Source organism: Tachysurus fulvidraco, chromosome 21 (genome assembly GCF_022655615.1).
Source record: "Tachysurus fulvidraco isolate hzauxx_2018 chromosome 21, HZAU_PFXX_2.0, whole genome shotgun sequence".
Taxonomy (NCBI): domain Eukaryota; kingdom Metazoa; phylum Chordata; class Actinopteri; order Siluriformes; family Bagridae; genus Tachysurus; species Tachysurus fulvidraco.
This window is the reverse complement of record NC_062538.1, coordinates 8,055,371-8,079,381: the sequence shown is the minus strand read 5'-3', so window position 1 is coordinate 8,079,381 and position 24,011 is coordinate 8,055,371. Positions and strand designations below refer to the sequence as shown.

At 37.8% G+C, this 24,011-nt stretch overlaps 1 protein-coding gene across 9 annotated transcripts in view; it reads left to right on the top strand.

Moving 5' to 3' along the window:
• The first annotated feature begins 4,877 nt into the window (after window positions 1–4,877).
• cadm1a (cell adhesion molecule 1a) overlaps window positions 4,878–24,011 on the top strand; it is a 277,291-nt gene continuing 258,157 nt past the window's right edge. For 6 of the 9 annotated variants that reach the window (XM_027134112.2, XM_027134111.2, XM_027134110.2 and 3 more), the window contains exons 1-2: window positions 4,880–5,105; window positions 5,305–5,432. In XM_027134112.2, the coding sequence (XP_026989913.1) occupies window positions 5,360–5,432 (73 nt within the window). In that variant the 5' untranslated portion in view covers window positions 4,880–5,105; window positions 5,305–5,359. Of the gene's footprint in view, window positions 5,106–5,304; window positions 5,433–24,011 lie in introns of all 9 variants that reach the window. The other 3 variants (XM_027134113.2, XM_027134109.2, XM_027134107.2) reach the window with 2 other exon arrangements.

Here is a 24,011-nt window from a genome sequence, read left to right as displayed (position 1 = left end):
AATTTCAGCTGAGCCATCAGTTTGTCAGCATGACTGAGTGTATATTTTATATATATATTCTTATATATTGTAGTATGATATACAAATTTATTATTTTTTTTTGCATATTTATTGCACCAATTTATTTATAGTTTTTCGATGTATCTTAAAAAAATGCAGAAAAACAGCAGCTTTTGCTTTAAATATGGAAAAGACTACAAGTTGACCACATGGCTATTTTTTAATGGCCAACTAGTAAAATTTACATGGATTCTTTCATCGGGCCCTAGAATCTATTTTGCTCACTAACCAATGAAGCTGACCAATGAAAATAGGGCCTCAAAGGATTCTTTGTATAATGTTAAGCTTCCTATATGGCTTTCCTTCCTTATGGTTAGGTACTGTGTGGTAATGGGACAGTTCTAGATTTGACCTGCTGTGTATGCTTGGATTGAATTACAGCTCACTTCTAAATGGACGTTCATACAGCATATACATCGACTGAGAGCTGGTGTCCGGTGTCGTCAGCAGCAGCAACTGTCGTGGGCTGCGTTCAGCGATTTTGTGAAAGGTTTAACTTAATGCATATATGGAGCAACTCCTAATGTGTGCAGTGAGTATTAATGAGAATAAAAACAACAGAGCACACGTGATCCGTGGTAAAGGACACACACACTGCTTCCGCTTCATCTCGTATGATCTGATGTACATACTGTATACAGTAGTCAGTTTTTCTATACAAACACTTTCCCTGCAGCACCATGAAAACTAATTTGTTGTCAAAAGTGGATTGCAAGTTGCTCCACCCACTGATAATCACTATTACCGTGGCAACCAGTAGTACTGATGATTTGAAGTGATAAAATCACTGCATGTGTGAATGTAACTCTGAATGTAAGTCTCTTATGACAAAAGCAGCTAGGAAACAAATAAATGCAGATGGATGCATTCGTATAAGATTCTGCCAGATGTTCCATGCCCATGCATCACAAATAATGTCTGTTTTTACACCTAGATTAAATGTCAGGTATAGATTTGTGTCTCTACTTTACTGTGTTGGTGAAAGTGTTGTACTCTTTTACCAGCCCTTATTTGAAAGGAATTCAAATGATTTGCTAATCCTCAGTGATAAACATGTAATCCTCAGAGAGTTGGGATGACACAAAGGCTTTGAGGACACTGTGTTGTCTGTGTACTCCGGCTGAAATATTGCAACTGTGTTGGAGCATGGTATGTGTCGACATCTTGTAGCTTCCTTTATTCTTTGCTTTTGAATAATCACTCTCTATACCTTTTGATACAACATGTATGAATAAAGATAAATCCACAAGAAACATAAATTATTAATTTGTTTTCTAATGTTGGTCATGTGGACACGAGGGGCCATATTCAGAGCCGGTAATCTAAGCCCTAATATTTTAATATTAATATTTAACATTAATAATTAATTGGGGAAAGTTTCTTGTATTCAGAGCTGGTTATGCTTGGGCTTAACTTAGTTTTCTTGACATGCAGTTCACGCCTTTGAGGTTGCCAGATCTTCCTCATGTAGAATTGTCAGATGTAGCCTTTAAATACGAAAACATTTTTTTTAAATGTCTACAGAAGAATGGAAGATGATTTTAATGTCATATATTATGTAAAACAATATATGTTAAAAATATGCCATGCATTAATAAACATCTAAGTCTAATGTGTTGTGTTTTAATTTAAAAATATTGTGGCTTATATAATAACACTTGATCCATTACATGCATAAAATTCAAACTTTTTTTGTTGCACAAATATGTTTAAAAATGTGCACCCATGCTCACTCGATTTATTTGTACATTTACATTTACATTTACAGCATTTAGCAGACACCCTTATCCAGAGTGACTTACAACTGAGCAACTGAGGGTTAAGGGCCTTGCTCAGGGGCCCAGCAGTGGCAGCTTGGTATACATCATATACCACATGTTTATACAGCTTGCAGTCAGTTGTGCATTTCTAAAACATTTCCTAATGTTTGTGGAGTTTTGTGCAGTTCAGTCCTCAAATGTGTATTGTTTGTTTGAGCCTCTACATGTTTGTACATTGCTTTACGATCTAAAATACACAAAATGCAAAGTGGTATGAAAACCTTCACGTTAATAGATTTTACATACTAGTCTAAAAATGTTGCAGGACCAGTAAAGACATGAACACATCAGCAATTTTAAGGCAGCCTGTTGTGCTTATAAAGGTTAGGGCTGTACGGTTGAACATAATTCTGTTGTGATAGGTCAACTGAATTGCATGACATATGAATGTTGGCGGTTTAAACATCTGCTACATGGTGCACAAATGCATATGAAGTGATCCATGAACAAATTCTAAGTGAGCAAGTTTGTTCATTTCATCCACAGTTATTCATTTGTGGATCTCATTTTTTACTTTTGTGGATCATTTAAGATTGAGTTGCTGATCTTTTGCTACCTTTGTGCAACTTGTTTTGTTTATATGCAAATTATGCATCAAAACTACTTTATCATTTGGTTCACCAGTGTAGTTTTTCACCAGGAAGGTCAGCAGCTGACCTGCAAAGTTTTATAATATTTCTGCATAATGTTTAATATAAACTACACATTCGGTATCAGACATACATTTTTTATATTATTTTAATACACTATGTTCCATGACATGATAACAAAATGTAGCACTTTCATTGTTTTTTAATAGTCCCTTTGCATTCCATCAGAAATCCAAACCAGTTCAATCCCTGAGGACAAAATGAGTAAAGCTCTAAAAGTTTAAAACCCAAAGCATCTCTCTGTCATGATCACAGGCTCTCTCTTGCTTGCTCGCTCTAGCTAGAGCAAGGTTTTTGATCCCTTACCTAATCTTAACCTTTTACTTCATCTGGTTATTTGTTCGTTCCCTGGGCTAATAAGATTTACTGACATATGCCTTTAGCTGGCTTGTCAATGTATGTTTGTGTAAGCTGTGAGGTCTCTGGCCTATTGATCTGACATATTGATTGAACCTTCTGCTAATTTCTGATGAGAAAATTCTTATCCTTATCCAACTCACGGTCAGATTTCCAATTGACTTACATAACTACCAGGAGTACCCCTAATAAACTTTTTAACAAGCCAATCTGGAAGAAATGTGTTGGCAAAGAATATTGATATGACTGACTGACAATTGATAGCTTCAGTCATTGCTTGGATTATAAAAATTGTAGTTGAGGTCTGTATAAACATCTCTTTAATTCCTCTTCATCTCAAGACAATCAAAGCAATTGCCCTGTGAGCCACTGTAGTGAATTAGCATAATGAGCCTCCGAGGGTTGAGCTACCTGCATTACCTTATCAATTTGCAGCGGTGGCTCCAACCGTGAGTCAATTTCAAAAAGTGGCCAATTAATTTACTTAGAAAGTCAACATAATTATGTTGATGAGAAATCCCTTGTTTTACATCTGGGCAGGAGGGCTTAGGTACAGGATAGGTAAATACATGATACTGTATATTTGAATTTAAGAAGAGATGTTTCTAAAATACTAAGAAATGTATACAACTAAGATTTTATTTTCTTACACAGTGATGACTCTTTATTATAGCCATCTGTTATTTGGGTATCAGAGGTACCATATATATTTGGCTTTGCTTCTTATAATGAAATATTTTTGTTAATCTATAAGGTCTCGTGTTTGTTTGTCCACTGAGCTAATCATTTTTAGCTTATTGAACTCATTGGCTAATTAGCAGTCCTTCAGGGCTGAAACAGAAATCTTAGTCATAGTGAACTACAAAATATGTCATTTTAAACTATTAAAATTTTGCACGGTGTTGAGATATACAGTATAATCATATTTAAATAGTATATATTAATGATAATATTATATACTTCCAAGATTACCATCACCCATATTACTTAGACTATAAACTATAGAATATACATTAGGATTAAATGTGCACACAAGTGTCTACTTGGAATAAAGAGAAATCCACTAGCTTGAATTAACCAGTAGAGGCGCTCTATCTATGTATTCAAAGTGGTGTGGGCTGAATCGTAAAGGAATCGATTCCTCGTGAATTACTTATTTTATACGAATCGATTCGTGAACAGCAACAACTGTTTAAGATACTTAAAAAAAACCCTGAATTGTTAAGTTTTAATGGGTATATTTTCATGGAGGTTTTAGTATTGAACACGTCATAGTAATGTGTGTGTGTGTGTGTGTGTGTGTGTGTGTGTGTGTGTGTGTGTGTGTGTGTGTGTGTTTAAATGTTAATAATATATCTTATAATATTTTAAATTTAAGTTATTATAAAATTCACAAGTGTATGAGATTCCATGAAATTCTTACTGACATGTTTTCCCAGAACTATAACGATTCACATTGGTCAGAAGGTATTGATTAATTTTCTGTAACAGCAGCTCTCATAGTAGTTTGTCTGTAACTTATATGGTAGGTTTGAATTATTACGCTCATATCTTGTACTTATCAAGCTGTATTTTTTTTCTTACAGTGAGAAAATAAAGATACATCAGTAAAGGAATGATTTTACATTTATAGCTGCTATAATATAATAATAACAGGACCTGATCTCACTGATGTTCCACAACATTACATGCAAATTAAAAGCACAACGTCTTGTTCAATATGAAATTCATTTCACATTCTAATATCTATATTCTAATAATAAGTGATTTATTTCTAAGAAAGTGACCACACATGGATTGTTTTATATAATTTATTTTATTTATTTGTACTTTTTGTAAAAAAAAAAAAAAAAAAACACACACACAGCAGCACACAACGCATTCAATTAAAATTCGCATTCTATCATTCGAATCAAACATGTTGGTTGAAGGGAGTCGATTCGGCAAAACGATTCATTCGCGTTGACCATCACTAATGCAAATTGCTATTGTGCGACACTATTATGTTCTCACAGGACAGGAACAACAGTCAAGCCCAAGGAGGGATAATATATAACCAGAAGAATTCGCGATACACTTTGACTGAACTAGTGTGACGAAAATACACCTTTCTAAAAGAAAACTTTATATAACAATAATAATCCCAAAGTCGCTTTTACTTCAACCGTTTTTATTTCTGTGTCGGGTTTGTTGTTTTTACGCAGCGTCACTCGGCACAGTAAGTGTGTGCGTCATTGCTCTGTAACATTAAAGAGGACAATTATTAGTGTTTAAAACAAGGAGTTTATTGTTAGGCTGTGAGAAACGCAGATTGTGAATGTGCCGTTGTTCCCTCCCCTTTCTCTCTCTCTCTCTCTCTCTCTCTCTCTCTCTCTCTCTCTCTCTCTCTCTCTCTCTCTCTCTCTCTCTCTCTGAAGGTGAAGCGACTCCAAACTCACAGCGGCGTTAGTAAAGAAGAAGCAGGTGTCCAACATGGCGAACGCGGCCAGCGGAGCTCTTGCAAGTCTCCTGCTTTTATCCACGATTGCGGCAGCTGTTCTTCAAGGTACAATCTCACCGTTTGCATCCGTTTTTTTCTTCTTCTGCCGTTTGTCTTTTGCGGATTCTCTAAACACGACCTAAGAGCGACAAACAAGCAGCGGGGGCGTGAAACACAGCGCGCGCGCACATAAACACTGGCTCGGATGCGCCGTATGGATTGTCATGAAGTGGGGAGGAAAGAAAAAAAAAGTAACTAAACAAGTTGACGAAACAATGTTTATCTTTCTGCGTCTAACGTTTGGCGTAGATGTGCCGGTTTATTGTAGCCTGGTTTGCAAGCTGGAGAAGTGAGAATAGAGAGAATAAAGAGTCGTGGCATGGAGCTCGCGCGCAGGGTTTTATACTTTCTTTTCATGCAACTGTCCTAATTTCTCGTTTCATAGCCTGTTATTGCGACCTATAGCGACGGAGGCAATCCTGATGAATTGAAATAGAAATAAATAAATAAATGCGTTGCGTTTAGATGATGGATGGCAGCCTTGGGTTAAACGGGTGATGTTGAGAAATGGAAACAGTCGTGCAATGCGGCATGATCGGAACCGAAACTAAGTACAAAACGACCCGATGTCGCAGTTGCATGCTGGCTGTGTTAAATGTTACCACCAAATGTTACCAATGTGGTGAAACTGCGTGGTTACGCATTGAAAAAGCCAAAGTTATGCACATATGCATGGACTGTGATGGCGCGAGCGCGTTGGTACCTTCTTTATTGTAGCTACATAGGAATTAGTGTCAGGTTTGACTATATGGATCTACCTGAAGCTCATATTCACACGTCACCGATCACTTTCTATATCGCTGATTTGTTCGCGACTATTGCTTTAAATGTCAGAAAGCGTTTGCTACTTAGTGGAAGTTGGTGTAAAACGTGGAGCCCTTTGATGACTCGGTTACGATGCGACACTGAACCATGAAGGCAAAATCCGCTGTTATTGGACTCATAGGAGGTCATTTTGCGCTTTCTACACTTCAGTCATCGCTGAAAATACTGAACAACAGAGCTGGAAGAAAAGCCGACGCTCTGACAGAATGCGATAATGTTCTAGGCTACTTTGTGTTGGTCAGTAACCGAGTAGCAGCTCTGTTGTGAGGAGCGCGTCGAGTCTGTGGAGGTTTCCAAAGGAAGCAGAGAGACTGCGTGTGTGTGTGTGTGTGTGTGTGTGTGTGTGTGTGTGTGTGTGTGTGTGTGTGTGTGTGTGCGCGCGCGCGCGCGTGTGTTTGTGTGAGAGAGAGAAAGACAGCGTGTGTGTGTGTGTGTGTGTGTGTGTGTGTGTGTGTGTGTGTGTGTGTGTGAGAGAGAGATAGAGAGAGAGAGAGACAGCGTGTGTGTGTGTGAGAGAGAGAGAGAGAGAGCGTGTGCGCGTGTGTGAGAGAGAGAGACTGTGTGTGTGTGTGTGAGAGAGAGAGAGACAGTTTGTGTGTGTGAGTGTGTGAGAGAGAGACAGTTTGTGTGTGTGTGAGAGAGAGAGCGAGAGAGAGAGAGACAGTTTGTGTGTGTTAGAGAGAGACCCTGAGATTAAGTGTGAACCTGAGTTCATTACGTGTGCTTTAAACCATGTTGTGTTCACTCAAAGGCAGATGAAGAGATAAATACTTTCTCATACTCCTGTTTCTGTGAGAAAATCCTATAGTTCTTGTCTCTCAGCATGAAACAAGGGTTAAATCGTCGCCGATGGGTTTTTTTTATTCCGACTACCACAAGATGTAACTCTTAGTTTGAACCCTGTACACCATTAAATAAACGCTTTTCGTTGTTAAAGCTATATCTAGTCAGGATAGTTTAAACTAATCCATTCATGTGGCGCGAGCTCTTAAGGACAGGGCGTGTGACGTCACCGACTATCGACCATAATCGATTACTTGTTCGTTCATTTGAAGAGATTTGTTTCTATCAAGTTGATAAACAACACGGCATATTAAGTTTTCTGTACCAAATGCTATTTGCTATTTTGTGTTCATTTAGCAAAGCCGGTGCAGCTTTTAGATGTCAGCAGTAATTTCTGATTTTATGAAGACAGTAGGCCATCACAGTTGGAAACAGACATCGCAGGCAATTAAAAGACCATTAGTTGGTTTGCGCTCGCTCAGGGTAATCGGCTGTGGAGAGAAAAATAAATGGTTTAATGCATGCACGAATTAAACCTGGCTGATTTACTCACAACGTTCACAGGTTTGTTAGCAAAATTCACACTAGAAGTTTGGTTTGCGGAGTCAAGGAAGCAAAGGAGTTGGGTTAAAACAAAACCACACAAAACAATTAGAATTGCAAATTAGCCACGTCACTTATTTGGCTTTGCACAGGAATTACATCTTGTGTGGGTAGCAAAGCCTAAAAACATCCATACAAAAAAATCACGCATACCTCGGTTAATTAATCGCAAGGGGACTCACTTCAGAGAGGTAGATATGTTTCACAAGTGCATCACCTGGCTGAAATCAGGGCTTCTGGAATCTCTTGATTGGATCTGCTAAAAGAAATATTTGCCTCAAATGCAGCTGTTCAGCCAAAATTTTCGTTTCCTTCATATTAGTTATTCACAGGAATAATCTGTTAGCAATTCACCACAAATTCCAACCAAAATAACCACAAATCACATCAAGTTGTTAATTAACTGCAAAGGGACTTGCATGTGTGTCATCTGTTATGGTGTGACATCTAAAAAATTTTGATTGATACTTGATTGATTCATAAATACTTGAATGATTCATATATGTAAAAGTGTAAATTAAGAATCTGTTTGGTTAGTTTCTGAAATTGTTCATGCGAAATAATATTTTTATCTGTCTGACTGATCTTTTTTTGCTATTTGTTTGCATGTTGCAAGATGCTAACAGGTTGTTCAATGTTCCAAAGTCTATGAATTGTTATTTGTGTGATTTTTGACCAATATGTCTCAGCTATGCAACTACATTTTGTCTAAAAGTGTAAAAAAAAAGTCTGATTTTCTACCCTGAACCATTCCTTTAGTCCTATTGTTTAGTCCCCCATGGTGATTTTCTTAAAAGTCATTTGCATATGAAAGACATAGACCTCGAAGTGTAAAAGCTGTGCTTTAACAATAGAGCCAGCTCTCTGTTTTAGGAAGAATTTTAGAATAGTGGTCACTGCGGAATGTGCTGAGATGAGGACATGGAGCCCAGATTAAGTGTTGGATAAAAGTGCAATGTCAGTAGGGACCCTGGCTCCGGGGGGCGTGGGGGTGGACGGGGGTGGCTTTCTTAGTTAGGTCTGGGCTTAATCTACAGCTAGGGATCTGCCCCTGTGTGTGTAGAATTTATTTAAGACTTGTTCCTATGGCAAATAAAATGAAAACAGTTTAAGCAGGTTGCCTGTTATTAGACGTTGCCTCCCCTTTGAAGTGTGCAGTATTTGTTTTGCTCCACTTAGCTGTCAAACTAATACCATACAGAGTGAAAATGAAAAATGGCTGGGGGAGCAGCAAATCCACATAAGAATATTTTAGGGATTACAGCTGGAGTCTGCCATGTCTGCCTCGCTTGTGATTGGCTGTGTTTCTTCCAAAATACAGGAGATGATGTTCTTGTTCTTTTTTCAGACCATTATGGTTGAAACAATATTTTTTAATACATCTTTATTTTCTAAAGTCCACCAGTAATAAAATAAAAGCATGACACCAATTTGGACGGTTGTCTTATTTTTTCTTTGGGCCTCTGCAACAATATATTTAAATGAAATTGTCTTCCTGAGCATTATTAGGTGCAAAGGAAAACCAGCTGTACTATTTCTTACATATTGGGACTATAAGGTAGAAAAGATAATCAATAGTAATAGCAGTGGTATAATAGATTTTTTGGAAAACAGCTTCTTTTTTTTAAAAAGAATAGATAAGAAAAGGAATGATAAGGACTTGAGCGAGCTCTCGTTATTGACCTATTCACATCTGCTGTGTACAATTTTGGAATAAAGATGTATTGGGCCTAAATGAAGGCAACATCAAGGACTGACCATTATGCTCCTGAGAAACCTCAGTGACTTTCAGAGAAAAACAATTCTTCTCTCCAGAAAATAGATGTATTTAAATTGTGTTGCCATTCGCCTCGGTACCACTGGCCTTGAAACCACCGTTAAGCAATTATAGGAAATAACTGCAAACGCAAAAAAAGGTGAAGGTTTATAGGACTTGCCTACACAGCGTTTACCAATATTGCAACATGTTCAAGTGTTTTATTGGTACTTTCAGCTCTCATTTGAGAACCATTAATAAAACAGTGTCAGTTTCTCAAGTCTCAATCAATGCATTGCCACCTGTACCGGCCACTTCCTGCCAGATTAGGAAACGTGATGGATTGAGCCTTAGCAAAGTACATTTATTTCAATCAGTGAGCCATTTAAATGGAAAGTCATTTGCACTTCACCTATTTACAAGTACACATGATCAGTCATTACCAGAAATGCACCTTCCCCGCTTGCTGGAAATTGGAACCATCTTATTAACGGATGGTTTAAATCAGTTCTGCAGGTAGTTAATGAACTGAGGAATTGAATTCTGAAATGCAGCAGCAGGAGCAGTACAGCCGCCCACCTAACGCCCCTGCTGGAGAGCAGTTTGAGCATGATGCTGTAGTTTACCATACATCACATTACTGTTCACACTCGCTGACTTCTCATTACAGGACATTATAAGGGCGCATTACATATATATGCCACGTACAAGTTTTTTTTTTCTCTTCTGTTAAGGTCAGTCAGTCATTTTACTTGGCAAGGCAAATTACTTTGCAAGAAGGCTGTATGTATAGTAACCTATGAATACACATACTGTATAACATATACTGTGTTCTTCTACCATGTATTTCCATGCCGATGAATTCTCAAAGCTGATAGGCCAGAAGGTGTTGATTCATTTTATTTTGACTGTAGCGCTTATCGCAGGTGCTCGTTTTAACCTTTTTCTAGTAAAACTACACAACTGAAATGTAATGATAAACAGATTAAAAAGGAGCAAAAACTGAATATTCGCTGATGTTTCCTATAATGAAAAGATTAATTAGCACTACATTTACTCAATTTAAATTCTGTAAATTCAAGAAAGCAGATAAATATGATTGGATTTCCTGAGTACATCTTTTAAAAAGAAGAGAAAAACAATAGGTAAAAATGTATGCCGCATGAAACTGTATCTGCTTTTAATAGTGACACAATGTGATATAAACCCTATTATGGGTGTTACTGTTTCAGATCTTCAAATAAATATCTTTTGAGGGCCCTGAATATATATATATAAACAAAAACACACACACACACACACACACACACACACATATATATTATATATATATATTTTTTTTATTGATTTTTTTTTACATTTATTTTGTTTATATATTTTTTTTATGAAAGATTGTGTAAATATTTTCTTTTCAGATGTCTCTCACCTGAAACTCCTTACATTTTAGTCTGGATAAAATAAATGAGTAAATAACAGTATTCAGTTGAGCCAGCATGCTTGTGAAATGATGATCTCAGGGTTGAGTTGAAATTATACAAATAAAGTCATGAAACTGAATTATGTGAATCAAACTATGCGCTGCTTTTACAAACACAATTCTCTGATCATATAGCAACGGGCTCAGCATGCGGGGGGAAAAAGTCATTTCCCAAATGGATCCATTCGTCTTTGAACTGGATAAACACGGGTTGTGTAGGCTCTGATAAGCTCCAGTACTCACATCATTTCTTGTAGTACATTAAAAAGTTGACTATGTAAAAGAACTATTCAAGTTGCGCAAAGCTATTAGCCTGTCCTGTTAAGGGCTTTGTGGGTGCAGCGTATTTGTGAGCATTATATAAAGGGTGGTGGTAGCAGCTCAGGGGTTAAGCCATTTTACATCTAATAGGAAGGTCATGAGATGAAGTCTCAGCACTGCCAAGATGCTGCTTCTGGGCCCTTGATGAAGGAACCTTAACCTTCAGCTGCTCAGCTGTATAAGTGAGATAAATATAAAGGACTGTCCTAAATGTAAATTATAATTTTATGGAAATAAATTGTTTCTGATATGAAGGTTATCAATTATTATCCAAAGCAATATAAATTTTTTACAACTTAACAATTAAGGATTAAGGGCCTTAATCAAGGATCCTGAAGTGACAACTTGGTGGACCTGGGATTCAAACTTACAACCTTCTGAGCAGTAGCAGAGGCTTCTCGAGGTTTCATGTTTATTCTACTACAAGGACAGAATTAAGTTGAAGTCAGAGCTGTTCTTATTGTTGTTATTATTTGTTATAACAGCGTGCTGATTCTCTCAGAATTCTTGATTCTGATTGGTCAGATTAGTTTTGATTACATGTTTTTAACCGCAGCTCTGATGGTAGCTCCAGTTGCTGTGTTTATCTTATTGTGCTTGTCAGCTGTAGGAACAGTTTCCAGAGGGACTTGCATGCTCCATACAAGCAGATTAAAACCGTGTAATTGTTCATATGGTGAATTTTTCTGTAAGGAAACTTTGTTTAATCTGGCAAGGATGTTAGTTTAATCTGTTCGCCAGGCTGCCAGTTTGTCGAGCAGTGTTTAATATTTGTATGGTTTATAGCTTCAAAAGATAATCTAAGCCAGAAGTGAACAAGAGCTGCATTCAGATATTAACCTGTTCGTGCTTAGCGTCCACACTCATGAACTGTCCTTACAGTCTCTTTTTTATATATTCTAGGAATGATTTAAGATTTCTGTCATATCCGTATGTCCTACCAATATTGCAGTTTGTTTACCAGATTGTGTTCTTTTTAAATCTGATGTTACAGACTCGACCCCACACATTTGTCAGTGGACACGAAAGAACTGTCTAACCAATACCTTGTACTCGATAAATCACTTTTGATAACAGAAGAGATGGAACAGCTGGAGATGGAAGCTAGAACTGCACTTGTATCGTAGCTGATAACACATTCGAGATTCATTTGAATGGAGGTTGTAGGATCACAAGGACCAAAAAGTGATTATCCTTCAGAACGGGATATTAACTTTTTAATATGAAGTGCACGTGAGTGCTCAGTCTAGATTTCCCCACTTAGCACAGCAGGGGCTTTAATAGCTCAGTGTTACTGATATTTAGAGTTTTTGCAAAGTCTGATTTTTGTACAGAAAGCAGATATTTGCTCTGGCTGTCCAACCTAGCTGAAATAAAGTAAACGTACTTGATAAAGCAAAATAGGTCATGTTGTCATCTCTCGTGTCTGTCAAAAACGCGGCACGGCAAACTCACAAGCATGATCTTCAGCGCTTGTCTAAACAGCTCCACAGGAATTCGCTGTTCTAGAAATGTCATCCCTCAGGTCACCAACAGATTAAAAATAGCCACCGAGTTTGATGGCTGAGTACACTGGATGCCCTTGGGGGACATTCGTCTTGTGTTGTGGCGTTATCAGAGCCATGTTAGGATTACATTTACTGATTAGTGTAGCATTAGGCATTTCAGCGAGGCAGACTCTAAAGGTGATCAGGGAAACGGAAAACTAAGGACTATCATCTCAGAACCTTCACAGGTTGAGTGTGAGGCTTTTAGACATTGCGTTTTCTTTTTTTTTATGAAAAAATTCACTCAGAAATCACAAGGTATCTTCCTAAGGACTTCATGACACATATATGAGCATGGAATAATTTATTGATAGAACAAGGCTTGAGAATGAAAGCAGCACGATGGCATTAGATACAGAATTAAATATGAAGGCATTAAATAAGAAATAAGGCACCTGTGGGTGTGCTGTTATAGGAAAATAATCAACTATGCGGCGTGATGTGGCCAGCTACAGAGCAGATGTAAGCCTCCTGAAGTTTATTCCTGTTCCTCTTATACCACAGTAATTTGCCAATTACTACAGTTTGTATTGTGTTACAGAATAACCTCATAGTCATAGTTTTTATCCTTTTATAGTTAGAGCCTTTATTGTCGTGATCGAGCTGAAACCTATCCCAGGAAGACGTGCACATGCCCGGTGATCGAATTCACCTTGGATGGAACTTCAGTTGATGTTACCACACACACACACACACACACACACACACACACACACACACACACACACACACACACACACACACACACACACACAGACATTCACACCTAGAGGCAATTTAGCATAACCAGTTCTCGTACAGGCATGGTTTAGTACAGTGGGAGGAAATTGGACAACCCACACTTACAGAAAACTCCCTCCATAAATGTTTCATTAAATATCTGTACACAAACATTCACCAGAGCAGCAGTTGTATTCGTCTTTGTTAAATAATGACACGTTTTAACATTTTTTTTTCTTCTTAATTTTTTTGGATAAGATCCTTGTGAGTTACTATGGAAACAAGCTCGTTAATGTAAACTTCTGAATGGTTATTAAGATGTCCAGGTTATCATATTGTTATGGTGAACTCTCCTGTTACTCACAGATTGAGTGCAGGTTTCTGTTTTTTTTTTTATTTTATTTTTTTTAATGTGTCACCGCTGTTTTTTTCAGGTGCATTGTATTGTGCTATCTTTTTGAAATATTACCCAGCTGTAGTTTGAGCAATACCACAGAGGGCCTAACTGAAATTAATGGACAAGGTAAGCTGGGAAATGAGGTCATGGGTGTCTGGCAAACCGTGTATGCATTTAAGTATTGAGGGAGCGAACTGTGATGACATGTTTGTGCCATCGCGCAAAAGTAGGAGGAGTCGCTTTTGTCACGCTGTGTACCTGGAGGTCGGGAACACAAACACAGATTTGTTGCTGCAGCTAAGCTAGCCTTGAAGATGTGCTCCTGAAAGTCTGGTGAATGCGACTAAATGACTAAATCATTGGCATTCAGACAAGTGGAAATTCAGTGGACTTAATGAAAGGATTTGTTTCAGACGGAGCCTTTTATCTTAAACAAGTGTCACAAGCGATACACGATTGTGCCTGGATACATTATTTTGCATAAAAGCGCCCCAAGCACTCTCTCCCACTTAGTTCTACTTAGCTCTCTGACAGCCATACCTTAATGCCGAGGCAACAAATAATCAGCTGTGAAATATAGAAACTGATGATGCGTTATAGAGGCTCCTTCAGTGCCGAGTAAAAAAAAGAAAGAAAAAAGGCCATAGGCAAATTGTTTTTTCATCTCAGCATAGTGTCGAGTTAATCCGGCTCTGTGATGGTTTGCGTCACGACTGTCTCCGTGGAGACGACATCATGCTGTAAAAGCTCTCCAGGCTTAAGACCTTATTTGTGTAGATATGTCTACTTCAAGTCATAAACTTGCTTTTGTTTTGTAATCCGTAACACATCTGAAGATCTCCTGAACGCTTTCCTGAATTTCGGTTTTGGAATAGTAACAAATCAATGTATTTTTAATATAAACATTGAATATATTTTTTATGTCCATCCGCTCGTCTTACACACCCTGGACGGAGTGCCAACCCATCACAGGGCACACACACTCTCTCATTCACTCACGCAATCACACACTACGGACAATTTTTCCAGAGATGCCAATCAACCTAACATGCATGTCTTTGGACCGGGGGAGGAAACCTGAGTACCCGGAGGAAACCCCCGAGGCACGGGGAGAACATGCAAACTCCACACACACAAGGCGGAGGCAGGAATCGAACCCCTAACCCAGGAGGTGTGAGCCGAACATGCTAACCACTAAGCCACCGTGCCTCCTGTAATATAAATTATAATATTTAATTTCGTTAAGTAATTAGTAAAACAAATGGAACAGATCTAATGTTTATTCCAGAAAAACTTGAGTGTGAAAATGAAGTAAACTTTGAAATGTTGCAAACGCAAATTATTTTACAACATTGTCAATTTGCATCCCTCAACTCCATCAGCATAAAGCTATATTATTAATGTAAAGGTTAACATCATATCTTTGTAGTTCTCTTTGCAGACTATTTATATCCGTCCACACCGTTAATCATTAACCTCTTAATTGCCTTTACATTTTAAACTCTTAAGGCCTTTTATACAGTATGTATATGGGGGAAAATTGAAAATAAAAAAGCCACTAGAATTTTACTAGCAATTTCTTAAATTATGTATTATACAGTATTGGAAGTTTAGGAAGGAAGGAAGTTTCACATGAGGAATTGAAATGTGTAAATGACGCTGTATATTATAGTTGATTGCCAAAATGAGAACCACATAGATAAATGTATCATCATAAAAATTGTCATCTTTATTAATTTTCTTTTTTTTAATTATTTTTTTTAGAAATCTTAAAGTAAAATGCACATAAATACATCAAACAGGATCTAAAAGTGCCCCAGCAACCCCTCGTTAGAGAATCGTTTCCCATTTGTATCAGGGGAAATTCTCAGTCGGAATGATTTTGTTCTGTTATATATCTCTCTTTGGCCCCCAACCGTGCAGAGACCAGACGTATTTGGGCTTCAGACATGAGCTGGGGTACATGAGCCATCTGGATTTCCTTTTTTTTTTTTTTTTTTTTTTTCCAGGTCAGGCGGCATTACCCCAGCACAGTAACAAGACAGAAGGCACAGATAGGATGGCTCTGCTTTCTGGGTCAAGTAAAGAGGAAATTGCTGTAGCATTGCGGGATTAAAGTTCAGGACACAGTGTGTGAAAGCCATGCAGAATGAACATAAAGCAGATAGAGGTGAATGAGCAGAAAAACGAAATGAATTTCAGATGATATATCCGGATATATTTTGCGGCTGGCATTGTAGCGTATGTCTACGGTTGTGTCGTATCACAGATAGCATTCGTGTAGAGCCGGGCGCGGTGGGATTTTGTAATGAGCTAGGAGAATATGGTGGATGGGCTAAAATGACAGCTTTGCTTGATACTGAATGAGTATTTAGATACAAATCTGTTTTATTGTTTATTACTTCGAACATTAGATCAGTTTCATTCAATATAAAGTAAACCTTGCTCTTTCTGTGTAGTTTGTATTTTCCACACAGGGTTGAATCTATATGTATACAAAAAAATGACTTATTATTTAAAGAAATTAAGTACAGCTTTTCACTGCTGAAGCAGTGAAATGTTAGATGAAGTAAGTTCATATACAACCACCAAATGCTGAAACAAAAACAAGTAAAACATATGGTCAAGGAAGTAATGCGCTAGAGTCAATACAAATCGATCTCTAACATTAGCCAATTAGCTAGCTTCAGCAAAGCGTATAAAAATCTCGATAATTAGGTTAAATTAACTGATTAGACTTCTACAACATTAATCAACCCATTTTGTGTGTTTTCTTTTTTGTCTTCTTGTCTTAACCTATTAGCAAGCAACAAAGCGATCATTAAAGTTGCTAACTATGTGTGTGGCATAGAGCTTCGATTACAGAAACAAGCTACAAGCACCAGCTTGACAGGGGACATTAAACTTTTTGACATTTTCTCAGTTATATGCCCATAATGTATGATGACAAATCAGCGAGTCTACACAGTTAGCTCGAACCACTCAGCCTTTCCTCAGCTCCCTTCTTTTTGTGGAGTATGTGGAGATAGTTTCAGGTGGCAGTAGAAATAAACCTTGTAACTGTGGTTCATCATGAAATGTGTGCAGAGACACTGTGAAGAAATAGAAAGCTTGGAAAGCAGTAGCAGAAATCACTATTGCCTCTGGTGAGTTTACATAGCTTTTAGGGTTAGCTTGTTTTTTGCTAAAACCGCTAATTTTCACACAGATTAATGCTTGATTTCAACTGTGTTTGTCTAGTTGGTGTTACAAGCTGTGTAAAGCGTCTACTGTTTTGTCACTAGAACTTTAATCTAATTAGTTTAAACTAATCACACCCTCCAGTGTAACCCAAATGAGGCTGAGGTTCCTCTTTGAGTCTGGTTCCTCTCAAGGTTTCTTCCTCTTTCATCTTAGGGAGTTTTTCCTCACCACAGTCACCTCAGTTACATTTAGAATTTACCATTTACCTTTTTGTACCTTTTGCAATATTTCTGTGAAGCTGCTGTGAAACAATGTCCATTGTTAAAAGCGCTATACAAATAAATTTGAATTGGATTACAAGTAATATGATTGTCTTGTGGCTTGCTAATGTGAATGTAGGGTTACACAGCAACCTGCTCAGAGAAAATTAGCCATACGGCTACATCCGACACATTTACACCATAAACCATGACGAAGTGATTTTGTTTAATCTGCATTGTCCTCAAAAAAATAAATATATAAGAATAAAAAAGGAACATTCTACTCTGATTATAACAAGCAGTTTTGCTGCAGTGAGTCTGATTAGATATTAGCCGTTATTCTGTTATCTAGTTTTTTGGTGTTGTTTTTTTAATCATTTGTTTGATCAGCACAGAGCAGCGAGTGTGTGTGTGTGTGTGTGTGTGTGTGTGTGTGTGTGTGTGTGTTCTACACAGTGGTGAGGTTGGGAAATTAGTTAATTAGGAACATTTTTTTGCTAGAACAGTAATGAAATAATCGTTGTTTATTCCTAAGGTAATTGTGCTTTATGGGAAACTTTATGTTAGTGAGAATGTTAGTCAACTCTATGTGACCTCATATTACTTCGTTATGTTTTTTTATACTTTATGTTCCTTGTTTAATTGGAGTCGTTTTTTACGTTCTTTCTTTTTTCCTTTCTGCTGCTTTGCTAGCGTCTTGTGTTTGCTCTTAGAAAATGGCACAACCCTTAAGAGCCCTTTCAGGCGGATATAGTAATATTGCGCCAAAGCCTTGATGAACACTGTATTGTTCAGCTGTATTTTTGCACATAGCTAGAATGGCAATAAAACTTCACTCTACTCTCAAAGAAAGGTTCATTATCTAATTACAGAAGAACCCATTAAAAACCTTTAAGACTTTAGAAATATTCAGCTTCTAGGCTTTCTTTTTTCATACCTGGAACCTGTCAGGCAATTCAGATTTCACCAAACTGTATTTGTTAAACTCTTAGAGGTTCTGAATTATGTCAGAACGTGTTACATGTAAAGCTCTTTTAGGTTTTAAGAGGCTATAATATATTACACCCAGGCTTTGAGAAATACTTTCTTTCTGCTGTCTAGTTGTCCACAGCTACACTTAAAAAAAGGAATGTGATCAGTCAGGTTTAATAAAAAATATCTTGTATGTAGTTAGATTTTTCTCTACAGAACGGGATTTTATTGCTTATAGTACGCTTAATTTAATCAAGTTTCTAATGATGTAGCGTGAGCATGATCAATTCATTTACTTGTGTCATAAACCAGTTTGTGAAAGCTCACGAGGATGTCACCACTGATGGGAACTATAACTATAACTATGGTGTTACATTTAGGCAATTAAACCATGCATGGTAGAATAGCACAGTGGTAATGTGTCTGTTACAAAACACTGGCGTTGATGGGATTGATTTTCATCTCAGGTGTGAGCACAGTGTTTGATTTTATTCAGAGCTTTGAAAATCCACTCTGAAACCATGTTGGATGTATGAAAATAAATTGCATTAATGCTACTCGGTTCAATGGCATGGATCTGATGCATGCATTTGAAGATTTTTTCTTTCCCCCCCCCATTTTTTTAAGAGCAGGTTGTCAATAAAGCTACTACTTCTACTTCTTAGAACCTTTAATTATCCAGTTGCCCAAGAACCCTTCAAGAAGCTTGAAGATGGTACCAAGACAGTTTTTAATGCCATTTTAAATACTACAAGAACCTTTAAATATACACTTATCCAAGAACCCATAAAGAACCTGTTGTATGTAAAGCTTTGGAAGCTTGCAGTCTGTTGTACCACCGCTAGTAGAATAATCCTGTTTTGTTCTGCTGTATATTTGTACATCCAAGATGAAATAAACCTAGTATCTTGGAACCTTTAATTAAGAAGTGGTTTCCAAGATAGTTTGAAATTTGCACTATTTCATTCCCCAAGAACTCTTTAAGTACCTCCACGTGTTTACTGAGACAAATCACAAAAATGTAAAGTCTTTTAAAAATGGGTTATTCATTTACCAAAAAAACATTTAAACCTAGACAATTTAGTTAAAAATGTAATTATTCAGTTACTCAGAACTCCTTTAAAATCTTTACATGTTTATCAAGACAGTTTAGTGAAATTTTAAATTCCTTACATTATTTAATTGGCCAAGAAACCTTTAAGAACATTGACATGTTTACTAAGACAATTTATTAGGGAACTCTTAAAGGACCCATAAGAATTCATAAATCACACAATTCTATTTTCTTATCAATAATAAGAACCTGCCAAGCATTTCCCATGGTGCTAAACTGCTGTGGTAAACACTGAAAGCTTCTTCAAGGGTTCTTTGGTTGTCCTTTAAGGTTGAACTCTACACCATTCTACTCAACTCTAGTATACGTTCTGATCCCATAATTATCAATTACCCAAGAACCCTTTAAGAGTGTATTTTTTGTTCTACAAGCACTCAATTGTTCTAACAGCACTCACTTGCTGAATTTCATGCAATATAACCCACTTCTTTGTGAGAGCACACTAGCATTTAGCCATAAGTGAAGTCTCAACACCTCGGCCTTTCTCTTTTTTTCCCCTTTTTTTCTTTTCCTTCCTAACCATCTTTAACCTTTTCACACTGTGTTGTAAGCACAAAGCCTGAGCCCGAGACTGAGCCGGCAGGTAGAGTGAATCTCTCAACAGATCCCTAAAATACTTCCTGCCTCTCACAGCAATCCCTCTTAAATTTATCTTGAAAAAAATATCTTTTTTTTTTTTTCTCGATTGGCTGTGTCATCCCCGTTCATCCCTGTCTCATGGTACACTGAAGACTGAGGGACGCACAGCAGGATTGAGAGTGAAAAGGCTTAATTTTACCTTCCTAGCTTCAAGACCTAAAGCTTTGATATATATTTTTTTCTTTTTTGGAAAGTCTTTCTGTCTGTAAAAAGGCACCAGTACTATTGTGTACATACAGGAGTATATCCCATGTTTTCAGAATTGAAAGTGCAACTTTTTGACTCCTGGAAGTAAAAAAAAAAAAAGAAGTGTGACCAATCATCCTGGTTTCCACGGCAACCGGAAATCCCAGCAGGGTTTTGTGGCATCACCAAAAGTGCCATGCACCGCACCGTCCATGATGTATATGTCTATTTCCAGTTTCAGAATGGCTCCCCTGCCGTTATATCAGTCACAGTAATAGATAATTCATGCTCCGATGCCCACGTCTGCACAGCCGCAATCGCAAGAGAGCAGACACCCAACCTCTCCCGGCCCTGCGCAGAGGTGTTTTTCTCCCGGCCCTGCGGAGGGTTTATTTTTTTTTTCTTAATCAAACTTTCAGGCCTGCGATACAATCAAGACTCTGGGAAACAAGGTTATCTTGATGCAGCTTGGATATTGAGAATAATCAGCAGGGAAATGAAAAGCCTGTAATTTTTCCATATTTTTTGCTTCAAATAATTGTACCGGATTGGCGGAACACGGCGCATTCAGAGAGCTGAAAAGAGAGCGGTTTCTTATTTAGAATGCTTTCGTTTGTTGGAAAAATGCTTAAAAAAAGTCCTTCAAGCTTTTGATGTTTTTTTCCCCTCCCCTGCATCGTAACCCATTCATTTAAAAAAGAGTGAAACACAATTAGGACACTTAGTATCTGTGCCTTACTGCTTCAGTGGCATGTGCCCACATCATTGTGCTTCTATTTGGACATAATTGGCGTAATTAAATCTAATGACTTCCTTTTATAATGCCGCAGCTCTATAAGTGGCATGATAAAGTGCTAAGAGTGTTGCGTCCATGCCGAGGCTAATGGGACGTGATCGGAGTTCATAGCAGCGTTTGGCTAAGCGTCCCCATGCTATCATTCTAGAAATGTCATCGCCGTGCTCAATGGAATCCTCAATTTTACACCTTGTATCGATAATTGACCTCATAAGATGTTTTCCATTAAAGACAAAATGCTAGGCACCTCCTCTCAACGAGCTAGATACACAAAGGCTGCTGCTCCATGCAGTCCTCGAGACTGTTTATGCAGCATGTTTGTGGAGGCAGCGAGAGGGCGAGCTGATGTGGCGATATAAAGCCATCCGATGCAAACAGTGGCAGGCTATTACTCTTCCGTGCTGTTCGCTGCATACCGCTGTATTATCGGCAAATACCTCCTCCAGAAGCATAGCCCGCATCAGCAGTCTTCATGATCAGGGCCGTTAAACACGGATAAATATATTTTAAAGGTTCACAGTGAACAGGAAATACTGTCAGCAGCACCATAATTAGACGTGTTTCCACTCTAAATGCAGCTGTTAGGTAAGAAATAAAACACAACAGGGTGTGCTGTTACAGGAAAATAATCAATGTCCGTGTGGTGTAAAGAGCGGTTACTGTTACAGCCCCAAAGTTTTAAAAGAATGTTCTCTAGGAACAGAGTGGCCTGAAGCTTTTTATTCCAAATACACCATTTAAACAGTTTAGCAAGAAGAAATGCAATGTTTAAAAAAATGTAAAACATTATATGTCATTCTTTTAATCTGTTTAGAGTTACATTTCATGGGATGGATTGAAGTTATTTCCTGTTATAACTTGCGTTATAGCAGCTATGACTAGCCACGTGCCCTCAGCAGCCTCACTAGTTTTAATAAGATAGATAGCAGAGATGGGGGACTCGAGTCATATGACTTGCCTCGAGTCAGACTTAAGTAGCAAATTTGAGACTTGAGACTTGCTTGACAAATATTAAAAAAAGACTCGACTTGACTTTGACTTGACATTCATGACTTACTTGTGACTTGCATATGTGTGACTTACTCCCACCTCTGATAGACAGATAGATAGATAGATAGATAGATAGATAGATAGATAGATAGATAGATAGATAGATAGATAGATAGATAGTTAGATAGATAGATAGATAGATAGATAGATAGATAGATAGATAGATAGATAGATTATAGACAGAACTACTTTCAGGCTGTACTTTGGCTGTAGAGGAATGAAGAATTCCGGTATAAAATCCTGTGGTCCAGTTTGGGAGAAATCTCTTGAATAAGTCAAAAGGAAATTCCAGCTAATATGCTCCAGTATGTGCCAACTAATAAAGTACATTAATGCTTGACTTTTTGTCCAGTACATCACTGCTGTGATAATATGCATTCACACTAAAAATGATTTTATGGATCATTAAAGTCAACCACTTAGCAAACTCTTTGTTAATTGTTATATAATGCTAAATAATGCATGCTGCTTATGTCTTCTGAGCAGATGGGGACTGGAGGGATGGGGAGAGGAACTCCATTGCAGGAAAAAAGAACTAGAAGGCAGAAAGGAAAGCATTTTCAGAGGCAAAGTTGTATAGATTTGAGAGATAATGAGCAAATCGTCCCGGTCCGCTCAGCACTCGTCTTCTCTCCGGGTTGAAATCCACCAAAGAAACAGAAGTCTGATTTTTTTGTTTTCCCCCAGAGACGCATCTTGCTAAGTGATATTAATGCGAGCCAGGGTAATTTAGTGACTCCAGCAAAGGGGCATCTGTTTCTTTACCGAACAGGGAAAATCAGAGTGTCTGAGACATAGTATGTGTTGATTCAGATCAAATGCTTCAGAACTGTATAGAATATAGTATCAAATATTAAAAATGTTTGCATGATACCAAGAGGTATCAGATCATACATTTTTTAGCGAGCCCCCTGAGAAAAAGAACGCTCCAGTGTGCTGCCTTGTCTTTTGTTTGGTTTTCCACACGCCTAAGAAGATATATGATGTAATACCAGATGATGAGCTAGATAATAAATGCTAAGGTGAAACAAATGAGATTGTGCTTATCAGCTAGTCACTGGCCAAGGTTTTAGCTAGGAGTTTTTTGTTTTTTCTTCACATTACAAGTCAAAGCTCCTATTTGACTCTGGCTAGATTGGTCTGACTAGGAGAGAGAGAGAATGCATTGTTTTGATCAATCTGGGGGTTACTGTGCACTCCAACTGTTAGCTCCGACCCACCCAGAAAGGGCAGAAATTCTGGCTAAGTACATGTTGACATTGGAAATCACGATTAATGAATACTTTGTACCACACGCCGAGTCCACACAATTAACATTAGCGTAATTAGCAAGCCATCATCCAGGCTTTAATGAGGATTTCATAATTGTCTAAAGTAATGACCTTTTGGAGAGCTGTCATGGTCACCATAAACTCAACAGTTAAAGCTGTTTATAGGTAGCGCTTATATTTTCTGCCTTCGGCAAATCGCAGGCATTTTTATTTACGTGTCCTTGATGCCGTTTTTCTGTGGCAGCCTGAAAAGAGCATATTCTATTCATTCTTGGAAATAATTACCTTCTTTTTTGTCGAGAGAGAGGACCTGGGGGATGCAAACAGTACTGATTCGTTGTGGCTAAGAGATGTTTCCATTGGGCATCTTTCTGTGTGTGCATGTGTGTGTTTATGTGTGGATAATGTCGAACCGCACATTAAAGTCGGAATGCTTTCCAAAGCCCCATATAGTTTCTTGCATTACGAAAAGATATTTGGATGCATTAGTATTTATTATAGATTTTTTTATACTAGGTAATAGCTCTGAGAAGGCAAGGAAGCATCTCTTTGTTCTTTAGCCAGAAGCAGAAGAATTGTTTGTGTTGGGATAGATTTCCGCAGTAGTTTAACTTCACGCGTGCTTTCTGCATGGGCCTAAAAGTAAAAAAAAGTGTAAAAGTGTGTTCAAAGCGCCGGGGGGGCC